At 57.4% G+C, this 17,305-nt stretch overlaps 1 protein-coding gene across 3 annotated transcripts; it reads left to right on the top strand.

The window, feature by feature from the left end:
* TPD52L2 (TPD52 like 2) lies at window positions 1-17,063 on the top strand. Of its 3 annotated transcripts, XM_027086701.1 has the most exons (7): window positions 1-156; window positions 2,548-2,693; window positions 4,504-4,652; window positions 5,608-5,667; window positions 9,963-10,064; window positions 14,918-14,966; window positions 15,494-17,063. In XM_027086701.1, the coding sequence occupies exons 1-7, from the start codon at window positions 138-140 to the stop codon at window positions 15,587-15,589; spliced, it is 621 nt and encodes a 206-aa protein (XP_026942502.1). In that variant the 5' UTR covers window positions 1-137; the 3' UTR covers window positions 15,590-17,063. The 3 variants fall into 3 exon arrangements, with proteins under 3 accessions (XP_026942502.1, XP_026942503.1, XP_026942504.1); XM_027086702.1 differs by lacking the exon at window positions 5,608-5,667 and having other exon boundaries at window positions 19-156; XM_027086703.1 differs by lacking the exon at window positions 14,918-14,966 and having other exon boundaries at window positions 19-156.
* The last annotated feature ends 242 nt before the right edge of the window (window positions 17,064-17,305 follow it).

Raw genomic sequence — 17,305 nt, 5'->3', positions numbered from 1 at the left:
CGTAATGCCGCGGCGCTTGAGGCGATTCAGCTGGCTGGTGCGTAAGCGGCGAGCGACACCTGGTGCGGCCCGCTTGGTTCCCACTGCGCCCGCGACCCCGGCTTCGACGCCAGCTGCGGCCCGGCCGCCGCCTAAACATGGACTCCGCCGGCCAAGGTACCCGCGGGCCCGGCGCCGCGTGGCGGCCTTTGGGCCCCTCCGCCTGCGCCCGCCCGTCCCGCGGCACCTCTTCCTCTCCCACGCGCGCGGCCTCGAAGCTCCTGGCGGGTGTTCCGCCCCCGCTGGCATCGCTCTGAGCACTGGTTCCCCAGCGCCCTCCCCTCGCCCCAGAGCGTTGGGTTTCGTCACTCCGGGTAGCTCCCACTCTGCCCCCGCCCGACTGTTGCCCGGCGGGCCGCCCTCAGTCCCTGCGCAGGGCCCTCGGGGACACCCCATCCGGCCCTGGATGCGGGCCGAGGTGCCGTGCGCGGCGCCCGGGGAGGGGAAGGGAGGCGACGCCGTCCTCGCGTTGGGCGCAGCGCCCCTTGGGTGGCAACGCAGCTCGGAGCCCAGCCTACTGCAGAGTTGTCTGGAGGGGGAAGGGTGCAGTGAGTCAGGGGCACACCCAGCATACCAGGCCTGTTTCCGGAACTGACATCCCAGACTAGTTGGAGGTGGCCGCTGGGGGGTGTGGAGCGGGCCCAGAAGCTTAAGATCTTGAGGAGGTGGTACGAGTCTGTCTTCCATCCTGGGGCTCTAGAGGGAGTGCTAATCCTACGTTGATGTAACTACACTGGATGATTTCAGGGTGCTTTTCTATCGTTTGATCTGTGTCAGCATATTAATTAAACTTTAGAATTCGTCACAAGCGTGGGGTTCCGGTCACGAGAACGACAGAAAACATTTACTGAGCACCTACTATGTGCCAGACACCATTCCAAGCCTGTTTCTCAGATCTTTTTCCATTTTCGCAATAACCTTTTTATAATGGTCCAAAAAAACCCCATTTTGCAGATGATTATACAGGCTGAGCTGAGATTCACCCAGGTGAGGGGCTCTGGCCCCCTAGTGTTGCCTACTGCAGCAGCCCCTGCTAATTCTCTCTGTAGGTCCTTTGGTAAGGACCTTGGTCACCTCTGAGTCAGGGTGTGAATAGCGTCTGCCTGCAGGGGGTACCGAGCTTGGTCTCACCCAGAGACTGGGCAGCGCACAGCATGTTGGGTGAGCACACAGTTTTATAAGCAGACAGTGGCTGAGGGCCTTTATTTGTTTTTTAAGAATAGAAAAGTTGTAGGGATCTCGAGGCACTTACTGAATTTGAGTAGGGTCAACACAGCAGGTACGAACGATGAAGTAAAGCCGCGTAGGTTGATCTCAGTTAAATGTTGAAATCTGTTGATTAAAAAGAAAAGCTTCATTTAGTGAACATTTCTAGAGCACCACAGAAGTGCATGGCTCCAGCTGTGGGACATGTGAAGGGAATGACACGGCCAGCTAAACAGAGTGTCTTTGGTTTTACGGGCATTTCGCCTATTTTTAGCAGATTCTAGGGTTTCTAGAGTAGACAAACATACCTGCAGTTAAAGACACTTTTACTGTTTTGCGCCTTTAATTTACTTTTCTTTCTTTTTTTTTTTTTGGCCATGCTGCGCTTGGCTTGTGGGATCTTAGTTCCCTGACCAGGGATTGAACGTGGGCACTCGGCAGTGAAGGCGCAGAGTCCTAACCACTGACCATCAGGGAATTCCCTTTAATTTACTTTTAAATGTGCCAAACACCATACAGAGCCCGTCTCTTCACAGAACGTGCGGATCAAAAGGGAAGATGTTTTCAATGCTGATTGTATAATGTACTAAACAACGACGGCCTTGCATTTGGAATTGGAAAGAACTGACGTAGACATGTTTTTCTTGTAACCTTCTAGTGCATACAGGAAAGTGCGTTTAACGTGGAGAACAAACGTGACGCAGGGGTTCGATCCTGGTCTGGGTGTAGCAGAGGTGTGAGGAGGCAGTGCCCTCTGCACACCGCCGCAGCCTTCTTGCTGTGGGGTGAGGGTCGAGGATGAACTGAACGGATTTTGTTTTGCTGACTCCCCACAGGGGCTGGATGACTGTGTTCCTTGTGTGTAATCTTAGCCTGCGCCCTGGCCGAGCAGCTGATTGGAAAGTGGTGCTGGTAGTGTTTACAGCTGTATTAAGTTCCTTCACGCTAAAAAATGGAAGAGCTGTTAGATCCAGCGGCTTTGTTTTTAACAAAGGTTTCCTGTCTGTGAAGATAGTATTCTTACAGAAGGAACCAGATTTAGGGAGTGGCTGCCTTGTGCCAGCATTTCTAGAACCTGAAGAAGCAACTTGGGTGGCCTGAGATGTGGCTGCTCCCAGTCTGGTGGCCAAAACCATCTTTGCAGAACCTTTCAGAGAAGAGGCATTGTCTCCACGGGTCCCCCGCCCCTTTCTCCTAAACCTGCCCTTGCACCCTTGCTTTCTCCCTCGGTGGAGACCTCTGTCCTCTCTTCCTCTGTGACTTCTTATTTGATGCTCTCTGACTGCATTTTGTCTCTGGCAGATATCAACCTGAATTCTCCTAACAAAGGTCTGCTCTCCGACTCCATGACGGATGTCCCTGTCGACACAGCGGTGGCTGCCCAGGCTCCTGCTGTGGAGGGTCTGACAGATGCCGAGGCGGAGGAGCTCAGGGCTGAGCTTGCAAAGGTGTTGTGTCGTGGCTGTCCCTCCGGGGGTGACTGTGAGGCCCTCCCAGCCTAATAAGGGGCCAGAGTGCTGGCTGTGCTCTGGAGAAATTGCCCTGGGAGATTGTCCCTGGAGCCCCACAGAAACTGCCCTCTGCAGCCCTTGGCTGGCGTGTGTCTGGCACCTTGTAGGGGTTCCATGAGGAGAATGTCCGCATGGGGCAGCTGCTGGAGCACACCATCTGCTGGGAGTTTCTCTTTTGGAATCAACACGACATTTTCAAGACCCCCATGGATATATCAGTCCCTGGATCTTCATTTTTCTTTTTAAAATACTTCTGTAAAAAGCGTTTCGTGTGATCTTTTTAAAGTGAGAGCTCTTTAAGAGGAAATAGGAGTTAAGAACAAAAGTGTCTGCGTATAATTTTTATTCAGACTAACTGCCAAGAGAGTTTCTTTTTATGGTGTGATACAGAGTCTAATAGTGACTCACTTGAGATTCCAGAATCTGGGGAAATGAACTTGTTGGCGTCAGTCAGGCAGAGGCTGGAGCACGCTTGTTGCAGTTCTCTGCTCCGTCTTCGGAAACAAGCCCGTCCTGATACATCCTGGGTCCAGGCCTGGGTCTGAGCAGAGCTGGTCATGCAGACAAACCCAGCCTCAGGACCAGGTTTTAGACCATAGAGGAAGCCGCCCTTTCTGAATTGAACGGAGGTTAAAGGAGAAGCAGCAGGAAGTCCCAGGAGACTTACGTTTTGCCTTTTATTTCAGGACATGTTGGTTTAGAGAATAAAACCACAAGGTTTTTTTCAGAGGTGAATTGCAAAATGAAGAAGCTCTTGTGTTTCTTAAAAATTTCAGCTTGCGTGTCCACGTGCCCTTAAGCCCATGTGCCCAAAGCACCATAAATGGAAAGTTCGAGTCACCGAGTGTCACTGCTGGGGTGACTGGTAATAGTTTGGCCTTAGATGATCCTGTAGTTTTGAATCGTTTCTTTTTCAGTATTTTCTAAAGCAGAATCTAGTGATATATAGGGCTTTAGGCTGTTGTTAGTGCCTTAACCCAAACAGTCATTTTTTTAAGAAAGGGACTTTTTTTTTTTAGAGTAGCTGTTCACATAGGAGCAGGAAGAAGCAGGAAGTATTGAGAATCTAAAGTAGGAAGGCTCTAAAGGATGCTCCTCTCTGTAGTTCACTCTTTGTTTTGAGACATGAGAAGGTTCTGGTCGTTATTGTCAAGATTTTTTCTGTTGCCCAACTCAAATTACTTTAAGCAGAAAAGAGAATTTTCTTTGGGCTTCTGTAAGTGGCTTTTGCCGAGGCCGGCAGCTGACCTTGGGACACAAATGTTGTCATAAGGGTTGTTTCTCTGGCCACCCATCCGTCTGTCAGCTCTGCTTCCTTCCCCCGACGTGTGGAATTCCCCCATGGTGCAGATGGGGCCTGGCTGCCAACCCGCCCACCTTCTGTTACTCACACCCAGACCCGGAGCCTGGACAGAAAGGGGCTGCTGTCTTCTAACACCCGTTCCTAGTCCCAGGGAAGAGCTCCGACAGGCCTTGCTTGTCATCCACGGGTGGGCACTGTGGTCAGTAGCCCCGCCAGAACACTCGGCTTAGGGGGGCGGGACAGTTCTCCAGAAGAAGTCGAGGTGCTGGTGCCACATACAAACAGAACCGATGCCTGCTGTAGACTGTTCCTAAGACGAGCTGTGTTTCTGTAAATGGAGAATTCTTAGGTGATTCTGAGAAGGCCTTCACTGCGACGTGTGTAAGGATGGTGGTCACTTCCTGCCATAGTGGTGGCTGAGTCCTGGTAACCGTGCTTTTGCAGGTGGAGGAGGAAGTTGTCACTCTGCGCCAGGTGCTGGCAGCCAAGGAGAGGCACTGTGGAGAGCTGAAGAGGAGGCTGGGCCTTTCTACCTTGGAGGGCCTGAAGCAGAACCTGTCCAGGGGTTGGCACGATGTACAGGTGTCTAACGCGTGAGTGTCTGCTCTACCTGCTTGATGGGCGTTGAGTCCTGGGGGAGAGGGGCCTCCTGGGAGCAGGGTCAGCGAGTGTGCCGCTTGGAAGCAGCCAGCTGGGGGCCCTGAATCCTTGCCAGCAACTGAATTGGTATTTATTCGAAGAGTGTAGCGTCTGCACGTGTTTTTAAAGGCGGCGGACGTGCTAGCTAGTTGTCCAGGCCGAAACTGACCAGAAGAGCGTCTCGGGGTCCCCACTGGCGAGGCGCGAGCTGGGCGCCTCACGGGGCCGCTTTCTCCCCACTGGCGAGGCGCGAGCTGGGCGCCTCACGGGGCCGCTTTCTCCCCACTGGCGAGGCGCGAGCTGGGCGCCTCACGGGGCCGCTTTTCCGCGGTCCCCACAGGTCAGCGTCTGCCGACGCGAGTCTGTGGACATGAGTCCTTCTCGTGGGCGTGGCGTGGTCAGGACCTCTGACCCAGACCCTCCGTGCCGCAGCTCTCTGCATTGGGTAGTGCGGCTGTGTGGCTCCTCTGAAACGCATCCTCCAAGGTGGGGGGATGGGAGATGTCTCCCACTGTCTGAGAAGCCAGGTTCCCACAGGAAGACCAAGTCAATTTTCATAAATCTGCCCTAGGAAAGGCCCAGTTCTCTGTGCTAGGAAACTGTAGGCCTTGAACCCCAAAGGGTGGCTGTGTTGGGGCCATGGGCTGTGCCCTCCTTGCTCCTCCCAGCTGTTCCCCAAGACACAGCTTCCGTCGAGTGAGCAGGCCCTCCTTCGGCATGAGGAGAGTGGCTGGGCCTGCAGATGCCTCACCTGGGCCTGCAGAGCCGGTGCTGAGCAGAAGCGGGCTGAACGTTCAGTCTTCCTACCAAGTGGTCCTTCTCTGTTTTCCCTGGAATGTCACTTGCCAGTTTGAAACCTGAGTTGAAGTAGTTTTTCTAAATCATTTACCACAGACTTTCTGTTTTTAGCTACGTGAAAACTTCTGAGAAACTTGGAGAGTGGAATGAGAAAGTGACCCAGTCGGACCTGTGAGTGCCTCTGCTGCCGGCACCTCCATCCTCTCCCCTCCTGACACCTTTGAGGGACAGGGAGGCTGTGCACACTTGGCTCAGACCTAGCTGTGGTGTTTCTTGGCTATTTTATTTTTAATATAATTTTTCTTCTCTCAAACACAAAAGAAACTGTCCTTTAAATGCTTCTGGAAGAGGGTGCAGACGCTGAAGGAAGTTCACTCCGCCACCAGACCACACTGAAAACTTCCCCCTGCCTGATGTGTGTCCCTCAGATCAGAGGCCGGAGCTGAGCTTAGGCCACGTCTGGCTGGTGATGCACCTTGGGCGCCATCTGGACTGATGCTGATGGCGCTTTTCCCTCTCCTTCCCCTGCAGACCTGGCTCCAGCTGTGGTGCTCTCAGGGTCTCTTGCACTTAGGGGTGGCTCTTGAGCTGGGGGCGCAGCGTGGGCCATGCGGGTCAGATCTCGAAGGAGCTCCTTTGGCCTGAGAAACTCCAAGCTCTCAGCCACACAGAAAATAAGTAGAGCGCAGAACCCTCATGGGTAGCTCTGTGTGTCTGACAGACCTCTGGTCCAGAAGGACTCCCGACGTCTTATTTGAGATTCTTAAACAAGATGGTAGCGCTTCATTCGTGCTCCGTTCTGGGTATAGCCTTTGAACTGGGTGGTGCAGTATTTCATTTTATTATTATTTTTTAGATTTTATTTATTTATTTAGGTTTGGGCTGCGTTGGGTCTTCCGTTGCTGTGCGCAGGCTTTCTGTAGTTGCGGCGAGTGGGGTCTACTCTTCATTGTGGTGCACGGGCTTCTCATTGCAGTGGCTTCTCTTGTTGTGGAGCATGGGCTCTAGGTGCGCAGGCTTCAGTAGTTGTGGCTCGCGGGCTCTAGAGCGCAGGCTCGGTAGTTGTGGTGCACGGGCTTAGTTGCTCCATGGCATGTGGGATCTTCCCGGACCAGGGCTCAAACCCGTGTCCCCTGCATCGGCAGGCGGATTCTTAACCACTGCGCCACCAGGGAAGCCCCTGCAGTATTTTAAAATAGTCACCTTCTGGGAGGTCTCGCTTAGAAGGAAGTGCTGTCGTGCTTGCCAGAAGGCATGGGCAGAAAGCCCTTCTGTGTTGGGCTGAGAGGAAATGGTTGTGACCCAGCTTGTCTTGGAGGTGCCCGGAAGCCCAGGTGGGCCAGCTGTGTGCGTGGAGCCTTTGCAGCCTGGGGTCACGAGGGGAGCCGGGCACCGAGTGGGTCTGGTGGTTGGGGTTTCGTGCTGTTTGCGTGGCTTGGCAGGGCAGCCCGTTGCTGCAGGCAGGCTCACGGTGCAGACCAGAGCTGAAAATAGCCTTGGGAGATCTTAGTGCTGTTCTGTAAAGCCAGTTGACGGGAAGCTGCTGGGATACTGTTTCTGACGATCACGGTTCTGACTCCTCTGAACGGACCCTGTGGCTCTGGGCCTGCAGGTGTGGCTGGTGGGATGGCCCTTTTCATGCGCTTCATCAGGCAGCGGCCACGAGGTCTTAGCCCCAAGTCTGGTGGTAGAGTTGTCAGGGCTGGAGGCGTCTCTGCAGTGATAGCCCAGGACGGTGACGACGCGACACAGCTGCTCTGCACTCTCGGGGTCGTCTGACTGGTGCCTCCCTAGCGGTGGCTGCCGGAGACCGCTGCTGGGGTTCCTCGTCCAGAGCCTCGGAGCCACCCTGTCTTTCGCGATTCGCGATCCGTGTGCTGGTGGATCCCCTTCGGAGAGCGCCGCCCAGGGGGAGGAGGCGGGCGTGTGCAGCCCGAGCACTTAGCTCTGGTGCAGCGGTCCTGTCGTGAGTGGGTTGATGCCGTTTGGGAGGGGGTCTCTTCCCTCGGCCAGCTGTTGATTCAGCAGCCGTGCTCTGTTGGTCGTGAAGTGATCACCTAATGGGATCCTTTTTTAGGTGGATCATAGCTAAAATCGTGCTTTGTGTGGACACCAGTAAATTGCACAGTCACTCGTTGGCATGTTGAGTTCTTTGGTCGCAGGTGACAGAAAGCACAGCTACAGGTAGTGTCAGCCTAGGAGGGACGGGGAGGCTTTGCCTGGCGAGAAGCCCCAGCTCCAGGCCCTCTGCCCGGGGCTCCGACCAGCGCTCCCAACCTGTGTCCCTCCCCCTTCCACTCTCCCCACAGTGGCTTTGTTCTCAGGTAGCTCCTCTGTGGTCAAGGGGTGCCTGGTGGGGCTGGATGGTATCTTCCCAGCCTTGCAGACCAACAATAAGATTGTGCTTTCACTGTGGTCCGGGAGCTGTAGTCTCCGGCCAGGCAGTCTGGGATCACGGGCCCCACCGAGTGGCAGGTGGAGACGGCCCGCCAAGGGAGGATCCTGGAGGAGGAGCATCCAGCAGATGCCTCCCTCTGACGGACAGCCACGCCCACTGGTCCTGGGAGGAGGCCTTTGTCTTCCTAAAAGGTGAAAGGAATTCCCAAAGGGGCAGCGGCCAGGGCCGCACAGCCTGGTGCTCTCAGGCACGGGTGGGGCTGAGTTACCAGGACACAGACGCTGGCTCTGCCCTGGCCTCTGCACCACATCTGTCCCAGAGGGGTGCTTCCCTGCAGAGTGGCCCACAGCACGCGCCTCTCCTGCTGGTGATTCAGTGCCTGGGCCCCCTGCTAGGTCACCCTCAGGATGCTCCACTTCTGTTGCCACCGTCTTGAGAGACGCTGAGACAGGCCATGGTGTAGGTGGCAGCTCCGGGTGAAGGCGTCTTCAAGTCAGAAGACGCCTGGGAGAATTGTGACCACAGTCTGCGTGGAAACCCTCTGAAAGGAGGGTGTGGACTTTGGGTTTTGGTACGAATCTGCTGTGGCCTAGAATGGACCTTGTCGCTCGGCCCGGGGGATCCTGTCCAGGCCCCAGCTGTCCAGATACCTGGGTCACTGGGCAGGTGATTGGACTTTGAGTTCCTGTTCACTTAAGTTCTGTGATCGTGTCAGACTATCACTGGGGGAGGAATTTCTCGTTGTCAGGGTTTTCTAAGGCCTGGGTTCAGAATGAGGCCTCTTACTAGTTTTTGAATCCAGAAAACGCAGAAGCAGATTTTTCGGCAAGGATTTTAGAAATTTTTTTTTCCTTGTCATTAACTGTGTTCCAGAATCACTGACCTTCTGGAAACTGAGATAAACTCAAATGTCTTAGCGATTTCAAGATATTTCCAAACTCTTGCTGGGAAGCGACGTGTTTTGAGGCCCGGGCCCTGCTGTGCTGTGAGTGGCTGCAGCTGAGGGGAGGGAGGCCCCTCCAGGGTGCTTGGGGCCAGGCCGTCCCCACAGGACGGGGAGTGCAGGGCACCAGGTAGGAGGCTGGCCTGAGGGAGGCGGGTAGCAGGCGCTCACGTGGGGCCTCCCGAGGGCGACGATGTGGGGTGGATGGGAAAGGGGCCTGGAAGCCCCACTGCTGGTGCTGTCCGAGCCAGCCCCCTGTGACCTGGGGGTGCCAGGAGGGCCGGAGCCGGCTGGCGTCTCCGGAGCCCTACCATCTCGAGCCATTGTTGTGGGGTTGCCAGTTTGGCTAGAAAGGAGCTCCTGGGTTCAGGCTGCTGTGTCTTCTGTTTCTGGTGGGGGCTGGACGGGGGGCTGGGTGGGGTGCTGGCAGCTGTAGGTGTTGGCTCTCAGCCTGGGCCTGAGGGTGTCCTTGCCGTCCCTGTGGCCCAGGCACCCTGCCCGCGCCTGTGCCACTGCCGTTGAGGTCACGAGCCATCTTGTTGTGGGTGAATGGGGCAGGAGGGTGTGGAACAGGCCGTCTCCGCCAAGACCACCCCCTTGAACCAGTTCTCAAAGGACATGGTAGATGCAGAACAGGAGGGTGGAGGGCTGGAGGGGCTGCTCGGGGTCTGAAGGCTGGCCCGGCACAGGCCGCACTGCCGGCTGCATCCCCTGTGGGTGTGGTTGAGCTGTTCTGTCCTCAGAGGACTGTCTTAGGCGAGAAGAGAAAAGAGAAGCCCCAGGAGGGCCTGAGGGGCTGGTCTGCTTGGCCGCAGGCCCTGGGCTCTGTGGGCCTCTTTGCTGTAGGGGTGGGGCAAGTAAGTTTCCACGGAGGGGAGCCTGCATTACAGGAAGAGCAGAAAACGGTGTTATTACAGGGTGGGGGGTCGTGACCTGGCAGTGCTGCATCTGTCCCTCATGCAGTCCCCTGGGGGCCCTGAGACAGGACACGTGTCCTCTTCCTGGTGGCCAGGCTTTCTCACCGCCCTGACCGCCCCCTCTTTTCTCTGGGTGCCTTGTCCTTGGTGTGGGGAGGCATGGCTACGCCTTCTGTTTGGTTGGTTTAACTGGTGTTTCTCCTTCCAGCTACAAGAAGACCCAGGAAACCCTCTCTCAGGCAGGACAGAAGACCTCAGCAGCCCTGTCCACCATGGGCTCTGCCATCAGCCGGAAGCTTGGGGACATGAGGTGAGACTCCCTGGCCTGACACCTCCACCCTGAGAGCTGGGACAGGCAGGTGGGGTTTTAGGGGGTTTAGATCCACTAGAGGGTCTGCAGGAAGCCTGCCTGAGCCTCCAGGCTCAGATGCACATGCCTCAGGGGCCCCTCACCACCCACAGGTGTGGCCACACCAGCCCCTGACCAGTTGGTTCACAAACTCTTGTTTACCGGCTACCTCTGCCATTTATTTGTATGTTCCTTGGGGTGCGGGGTTGGGGGGGGTCACTGGTGCCTGTGGGTAACTTTGGTACTTAGGGTTGGTGGAGGCGATGCTTCTTGTTGAAGTTCCATGGAGAGAAAACGATTCGGCCTGGGGGCAGCGTCAGCCTGGGTGGCCCGCCAGCCTGGACAAGTCGAGGGCAAGCGTGGCGTTTCTCGGGGTGTTTGCCAGGCCTGCCCTCAGAGAGCGTGCGGCTGCACGCTAGGGCCCCCGACTGAGCGTTCTGTCCCAGAAGTGGATGAGACCCTGCTGGCCACCCGAGTGCCTCTGGGGCCAGGGAGAGTGGGGGGCCCGGGCACTAGGTGGACCACACACAACAGTGGCCACCCCCAGCCTGATGGCCACGCCGCTCCCAAGCCAGGCTTCACCCTGAGTTTCCTGCTCTGGGCTTCGCTGCTGCCCCTGCAGGGCCTCCTTGGAGCCAGAGGCCAGGGTGTGGCTCCTGGCTGAGCTCCTTCCTTGCTGTGCCCTCACAAGGGCCTCCCTCGGGGTTGTCGGGACTAATTGGAGAGAGACAGCGGGCAGTGCGGGTCATCCCCATCGCCAGCACCCTGGACTTGGCCCCCCGGGTTCCACTGCCGGCCCTGCCCTATCTCCTCATAGCCAAGAATCCTATGGAGTTGCTGTGGGTCTGGCCTGCTGAGCGTGGCATTGGGAGTCCCCCTGGCCCTGACCCCTCACCTCTCACACTTGAGTGGGCTCCTTCTTGCCTGCTTAGGGTAAGCATTTCCCTGCCTCACAGCCTGTGGCTGCCTCGTGGGCCTCAAGATAGGAGCCCTGCCCTGGCCAAATGGCCACAGGCGCTCACAAGCCCCAGGCCCCACCCGGCTGAGCAGAGGACAGCTGGTGCCTGGAGCCGTGCTCACGTTTTATCAGTGTTTGTTTGACATCGTTACTCCTCTCCTCTCCTTGACCCCCCCAGCCTTTTATTTTGAAAAACTTCAAACCTTCGGAGAAGCTGAACCGTCAGTAATAGGCAGTCTGTGCCTCAGGGGTGCACCCTCTACAATGGGGGACCCTGCGGGCCACGCTCGGATGCAGGCCTTGCCCACCATGGCTGTGATTCGGGCACAAGAGGGACCCCCCACCCCAGGCGGTGGCTCTGCGCTGGCAGCAGGAGGGCCTGTGGCAGTTGCTCCCCGAGGCTTCGCGCTGCTCGGCTCATGCTTGACTCTGGGTGTGTTCCTGGATCGAGTCTCCCTTGACGCTCGATGGGATGCCTACTGTGACCACCTGAGCCAGGCTGGGGTAAGCCTGGCGACAGGCTGATCACACGCCCCTGGCGGCCAGGCCTCACTCCCAGGGCCCGTCACAGAGCGAGGGGAGCGTCTGCTCGGGTCTGTGCTTTCCTGCAGAGGCTGGTCTGATGACAGGGCATCTGAAGCAGGTGACAGAGGTCTGCTTCGTCCTCTTCTGGGAACATTCTCTTTCATTTTTCGTGTCATGCGCTCACGTTCAGTATTCTCGCTCACTTTCGAGCGTGTTCGGAGCACTCTGGCTGGAAAGCAGGCGAGAGGGCGGAGCCCCGGGCGCGTGTGGAAGCGGCTGCGGGCGAGCCTGCTGGGCAGTTCCTCACGCGAACGGCTTCGATCTGGGGGAGCAGCGACGCGGCCCATGCTCCGTCTGCCCCCGCTGTCTGCTCAGAACCCGGAGTGGCCGTGTCGCTGCAGGTCCTGTGCCCGCCGTGCGTGAGTCAGACCGGCAGAGGAACCGGCGCGTGGTCACGGTGCCTGTTGGCTGGGGTCTCATTCTGGGGCCTCGAGTGCCTGCTGCTGGTTTTGCTCTCATGATTCCAGTGGTACTGTGATCTCTGGGTCTCAGGGTCCTCGGTGTGTCCCCATCGCCTCACCACGTGGTCTCAGGTGGTTTCTGAGGCCAAGGCCCATTTACCTCCGTGGTTTGGAGCTTCTCAAGAAGGAGAATCAGGGAGGTCTCCCTTGCACGTTCAGGGTCAGGTGCTGCTCAGTCCTTCAGGACAGCAGCCCCACACTGGTGTCTCGAAGGGCCCGTCCAGGAGTAGCCCGGGTCGAGAGGCCTTCTGCATCCCCGGCGGGGGGGAACTGGATTGGGGCCAAAAACCCACTTAAAGCAGGGTCAGGCCTCCGTCCAGCTGGGTGACCTTTGATGGGACACATGCCTCCTCTCACCATTGGGCTCGTGTTCCTGCCGAGCAGAGCAGGTCCTGCTGCCCACCAGAGCGGTGTGGGTACGTCAGGCCATGTGACTGTCACTTCTGAAATGATCTCCACGTTGGGGTGGCCTTGTCCCCCTCCCCAACCCCCCGCCCCCCCGGGCAGCTGCCCTTGGACACGCTCAGATTTGTTGGTCAGCTTCTGTCATCTGTGGTGATGGAGCCAGAGCATGAAGTTCTCAGCCCTGGGGGTGTCGCAGGCCCTGTCGCGGTGCAGGGGGCGCCCCGGCCCAGCTGGAGTGCAGGCTGGTGGGGTCCTGGGGGAGGCGCCGACCCCGGGGGCCGAAGAGCACCTCACGCCCTCGCTTTGCTTGTTTTTTTGGGCTCCTTCTCTCCAGTCTGTGGCGTAGTCAGATGCGAGGGTCCCTCGTATGTGACCGCATCCAGGAGGGCGGGGCAGAGGCTGGGGAGGGGGCACGTGCCCTCCTCTGGCAGCGTGGTCGCCGGCGTCCCTGTGCTCTTCCGGAGCTCGAGCAGAGGGGCCGGGGCAGGACCAGGCGCCCCTCCTAACACTGCATCTCTTCTCTCCTCCTGCCGCCGCTCTCAGGGCTCGGCCCTTCTCACACTCCTTTAGGTAAGACTGACGCTGGACACGCTGGGCACGGCTGGCCCCAGGGGAGGCTGTGCGGATGAAGGTGGGGGTGGGACCAGCACAGGAAGGTGGTCACCAGTGGCGTGACGGGTTCAGGGCTCCTCCCCTGATTGTGCAGCCGGCTGGGTCCTGTTGCCGCCCGTTCTGACCCGGCCTCACCGAGTAGCTATCCGCCCACCCCTGACTCTATTCCTGGAAGGAAGGGGCCCTGCCGGCCCTCAAGCCGTCGTGTCCCCATGTCCTCCTCCCCCAGAAGCAGTCCTGCCCCTCAAAGTGGAGCTGGTCTCCTCCCCGCAACCGAGCGCTCTTTCTGCCGCGGGGTGCTTGGGACCGGGTCAGACAGCCTCCCGAGTGTCCTTTACCTCGTGCTGATCGAGCCGCTCCTCCGCCTTGGAGGTCTGGAACCCAAGTCCAGAGCAGCCTGTGACTTTAAATATTCCTACTTGCTCTGCCGGTCTCTCTGGAGCTGGCTGTTAAGTCACGTGGGGACACCTGGCGGTTCTTGGCACCAGAAGTGTCTTTAGCACCCCAGGCCAAGGGCGTCTTAGTTTCCTTGTCCCAGCACCCTCTTCCGGCAGTGTCACGCTTCTGGGGCCATGCGAGGGGCACCCGGGTCTGGTTCTCCCCCCGAGGGCAGCCTTGCGGCTTCTCTGCTTCAGTGGTGCGGGGTGGACGGGGCATCAGCTTCCTGCACGGGGAGGCCGGTCCTGTCCTTGCCTTAACTCTCCTTCTCTGCTCCTACCATGCTTCCAAGCAGCAGCCACTCCATCCGCCACTCCATAAGTATGCCGGCCATGAGGTAACGTGCCCCCGCACCCCACGGCTCCCTGAGCCCGCTGGGACCCCACTGGGAGGCCGGTGGGAGGGGGTGGCTTCAGCTGGTCCGTCTCACTCCCCAAACCCCTGAACCAAGGACCACTTTCCCCCTCAGCGTCCTCTTGGCTCAGGGTTGGGAGATACTCTTCGAGGCTGAAGAGCTGGTGGGGGTGAGGCCCCAAACTGGGCTCCACCTGGAACTTTCCAGGGCTGCCCTCAGGGCCGGGCTGGAAGGGACAGAGAGGCTTGCACACGCCAAGAGGTCTCAGGTGTCTCCAGGATTTTTATGGTGGCTCTCTATGTCCTGAGAACAGCCAGAGCCAGGACCTGTTCCTCCTCGAAGTCCCCACCTGTGCTCGCTCCTGCTCTGTGGTGCAGCCTGGGTCCCCGCAGAGCTCGTGTCCCCGTCCAGGAGAATCTGCTGCAGCTGCTGTCCCCCGAGCGTGCCAGGGGTCACTGACAGGCTGCCTCCAGAGGCCTGGGCTCAGGGAGCTGCGGAGCCAGGGAGGGGGACGGGGGCTGGGTGGGACCAGGCCTGGCCTGCTTTGTCCTCTGCCTCCTCGTCACTCTCTGCTCTCCGAATGCTCCTTGGTTTTCCTCTTGCTCGATTTCTGTGAGAGATCTGTGTGAAGAACACGTGGGACTTTCCATAACCCCAAGATGTGCATTTAGGGCGCAGCAGAAACGTGCCCGGCATCCCCCGGCTGCCCAGTCAAGGGGTCCGCAGTTTGCCCAGATGAAGTCTGGGGCTCACCAGCTGGTGGCATGCAGATCTTCTGTCCTGCAGTTGGGGGGTGTGGCTGACCTCGGTTCTGTCCTGGGGAAGCCTCTGAACATGTGTGCCCCTTCCCCTTTTTTTGGCTCGTCATGTTTTTGCAGTGAGACCTCGGGATCTCTCAGGGATCTCTCCAGAAGATGACCCTAACCCCGAGTTCCTTCAGGTTTAGGAGGGTGACAAAGCAGTGTGCTCCTTATACTGACATCTTTCTCTCTCTTTAAAGGAATTCTGCCACCTTCAAGTCATTTGAGGACCGAGTTGGGACCATAAAGGTAACTGGATCTGGACCGCCCAGTTCTGCCGGGGTGGGACACGTCACTAGTCATTGTAGGTTCACGTGCAGTTATGGGAAGTGATACGGAGAGCTCTTGTACCTTGTGCGGTTTCCGCCGGTGGTAACATCCTGCAGTGTCACAACCAGGACGCGTGGCTGTTACAGTCACAACAGAGCACAGTTCCACCATCCCCACAGAGACTGCGGCCTGCCTACCCCCTGCTCTACATCCCTGGCAGCCCCTAACCTGCTCTCCGTTTCTGTTGTGTCAAGAACGTCATGTAAATGCAGCCACGCAGCGTGTCGTCTCTTGGGGATTGGCTCTTTTCACTGTGTAGTTTCCTAGAGAGAGATCCAGCCTGTTTCCCGTGTTGGTGATTTGTTTTCTGTATTGCTGAGCGGCGTCCATGTGACATAAACTCACGTAGGAATCGGACACCTTGAATTCCCAGCACGGGCCTAGGATCTGCTAGGTGTGCGTGCTCTGTCTCATGTTCTTCTTTCTTGGTCTTTTCCCATCTGTAGTCTAAGGTTGTCAGTGGCAGAGAGAATGGCAGTGACAACCTTCCCTCCCCGACCGGGAGTGGAGACAGACCCCTGCCCGATCACACGCCCTTCTAAGCCCGTAGCGGCTTTGCCCAGCCACGGAACAAGCACACCGTCATCGCCACAACTGCAACTTCGAGCGGCGGGTGTTGAGAACAATCACGCCATCCCCGTGGAGACGTGGCTGCCGCGCTCGCATGGGTCAGAGAACATGTCTTGTACACAGATGCCTCCCCTTCTGTCGGCAGATCAGCAAATCACTGCGCCGTCCTGCCTTGGAGCAGGAAGCGGGCAGGGTGGTGGGTCCCAGGGTGGGAGCCAAAGCCAAGCTCCTGTGGGGAGTGTTGTTGGTAGATCAGCATGTTGAAAGGGGGGGGGGGGGGGGGAGAGCGATAAGTATAAAAACTCCTTCCCTAAGTTGCAGAAGGAAGAGCCATCCAGAAAGCCCTGCCTGATCTGCAGTTTTATTTCAAAATGCCAAACAGGAAAACTCCCCATTTTCTGAGAGCTTCCAGAAGGCTGAGTAGCAGCAGATGCCTAACCATTACACTAATGATCTAGCTTTAAGAAAAGCAAATTCTTTATTTTTTAAAAGCAGTGGGTTTTTCAGAAAGTAAAACTACGCAAAGCAGCTTTAGCCTCCCAGTTAGAGAATGTTATTCCTTTGGACTCAAGCTGAAGTGCACGCCTTATATTGCCTTATGTTTTATTTGTTTATAATGTTTTTATATATATAAACGAGGGTTCCTTAGTGGATTTTGAGCGCTGTGTAGAATCCTGCATCCAGCCGAGGGGCAGCACCTCTGTGCCAGTGGTGTGTTTTATTTCACAAATGCGTTCCATCCCCGTATAGAAAACTGGCTTCTCGCTCCTCTCAGTGACTGGGGCAGCTCCCACTGGCTGGTGGGGGTGGGAGAAAGAAAGACCAGCACCTTCACAGAGGGCTGGCGCTGCCCCTGTACAGGCTGGGCCTGGCTGGCACGTCACCGATCAGCGGCTCCAACCTGGGTGTGTGGCACACGCCAGGGCCAGCGAGCAACAGGCAGACCCTGCAGGTAGGTCAGGGCCAGGGCGTCGGGTCAGCTGGGACTCTGCTGTTGCCTTTTCTCAGGAGCTACAAAGATCTCTTTCTGCTCCGATGCTGCCACAGTCCAGCAGCCTCTCACCCAGGGCTCCACGTCTGGCGCACCTGGAGGGGCGCTCTGTGCCTTACAGGCTCTTAGCGGGCAGAGACCTCGCCGGCATCTGTGCACTCTTGAAGGGAAGGAGCCGTCAGCTCAGTGTCTACTCTGGTCGACTGTGATGTGCTGTCTGGTACCTGAGTGTCTGCTGGTCACTTCAGACACACTGGGGGGTGGGGGGTGGCTGCCGTCCACACTCGTGCCTTGGGAGGAACGCTGCTCTGTGCTCCTTCCCCAGGGTTGGAATCTCTCAGATGGGGTGTGATAGGAAGGCAGGATGCAGGTGTAGTAACTGATTTATCTTTTCCTTAAAGTAGATAACGGGTGATTTGTCAATAAAGCATTCCTTTGGGGGAAAACCCACTTAAGCTTGTGTAGTGTATCTTACTTCATTCAGGAAGGTGGCGAAAGAGTGGCAAAGTAACCGACAGGCAGGATCCCTGCACCCTAGGGAGAGGCAGGCAGGAAATAGATGGTCTCAAATACAAATTCTAGATCTTCAGTGCCATGAGAGGGTGTGTTGGTGACAAAGCTGTGGGGTCTCTGGGGAAGGGGTATGGACCGTGGGGAGGAGCCGGCCAGGTTACAGTCGAGTCTGGGCTGAGCTGCC

Source organism: Aethalodelphis obliquidens, unplaced genomic scaffold, assembly GCF_003676395.1.
Source record: "Aethalodelphis obliquidens isolate GAN/ISIS:26980383/991018 unplaced genomic scaffold, ASM367639v1 scaffold57, whole genome shotgun sequence".
Taxonomy (NCBI): Eukaryota; Metazoa; Chordata; class Mammalia; order Artiodactyla; family Delphinidae; genus Aethalodelphis; species Aethalodelphis obliquidens.
Note: the sequence above shows the minus strand (reverse complement) of the source record. Positions and strands in the feature narration are given on the sequence as shown.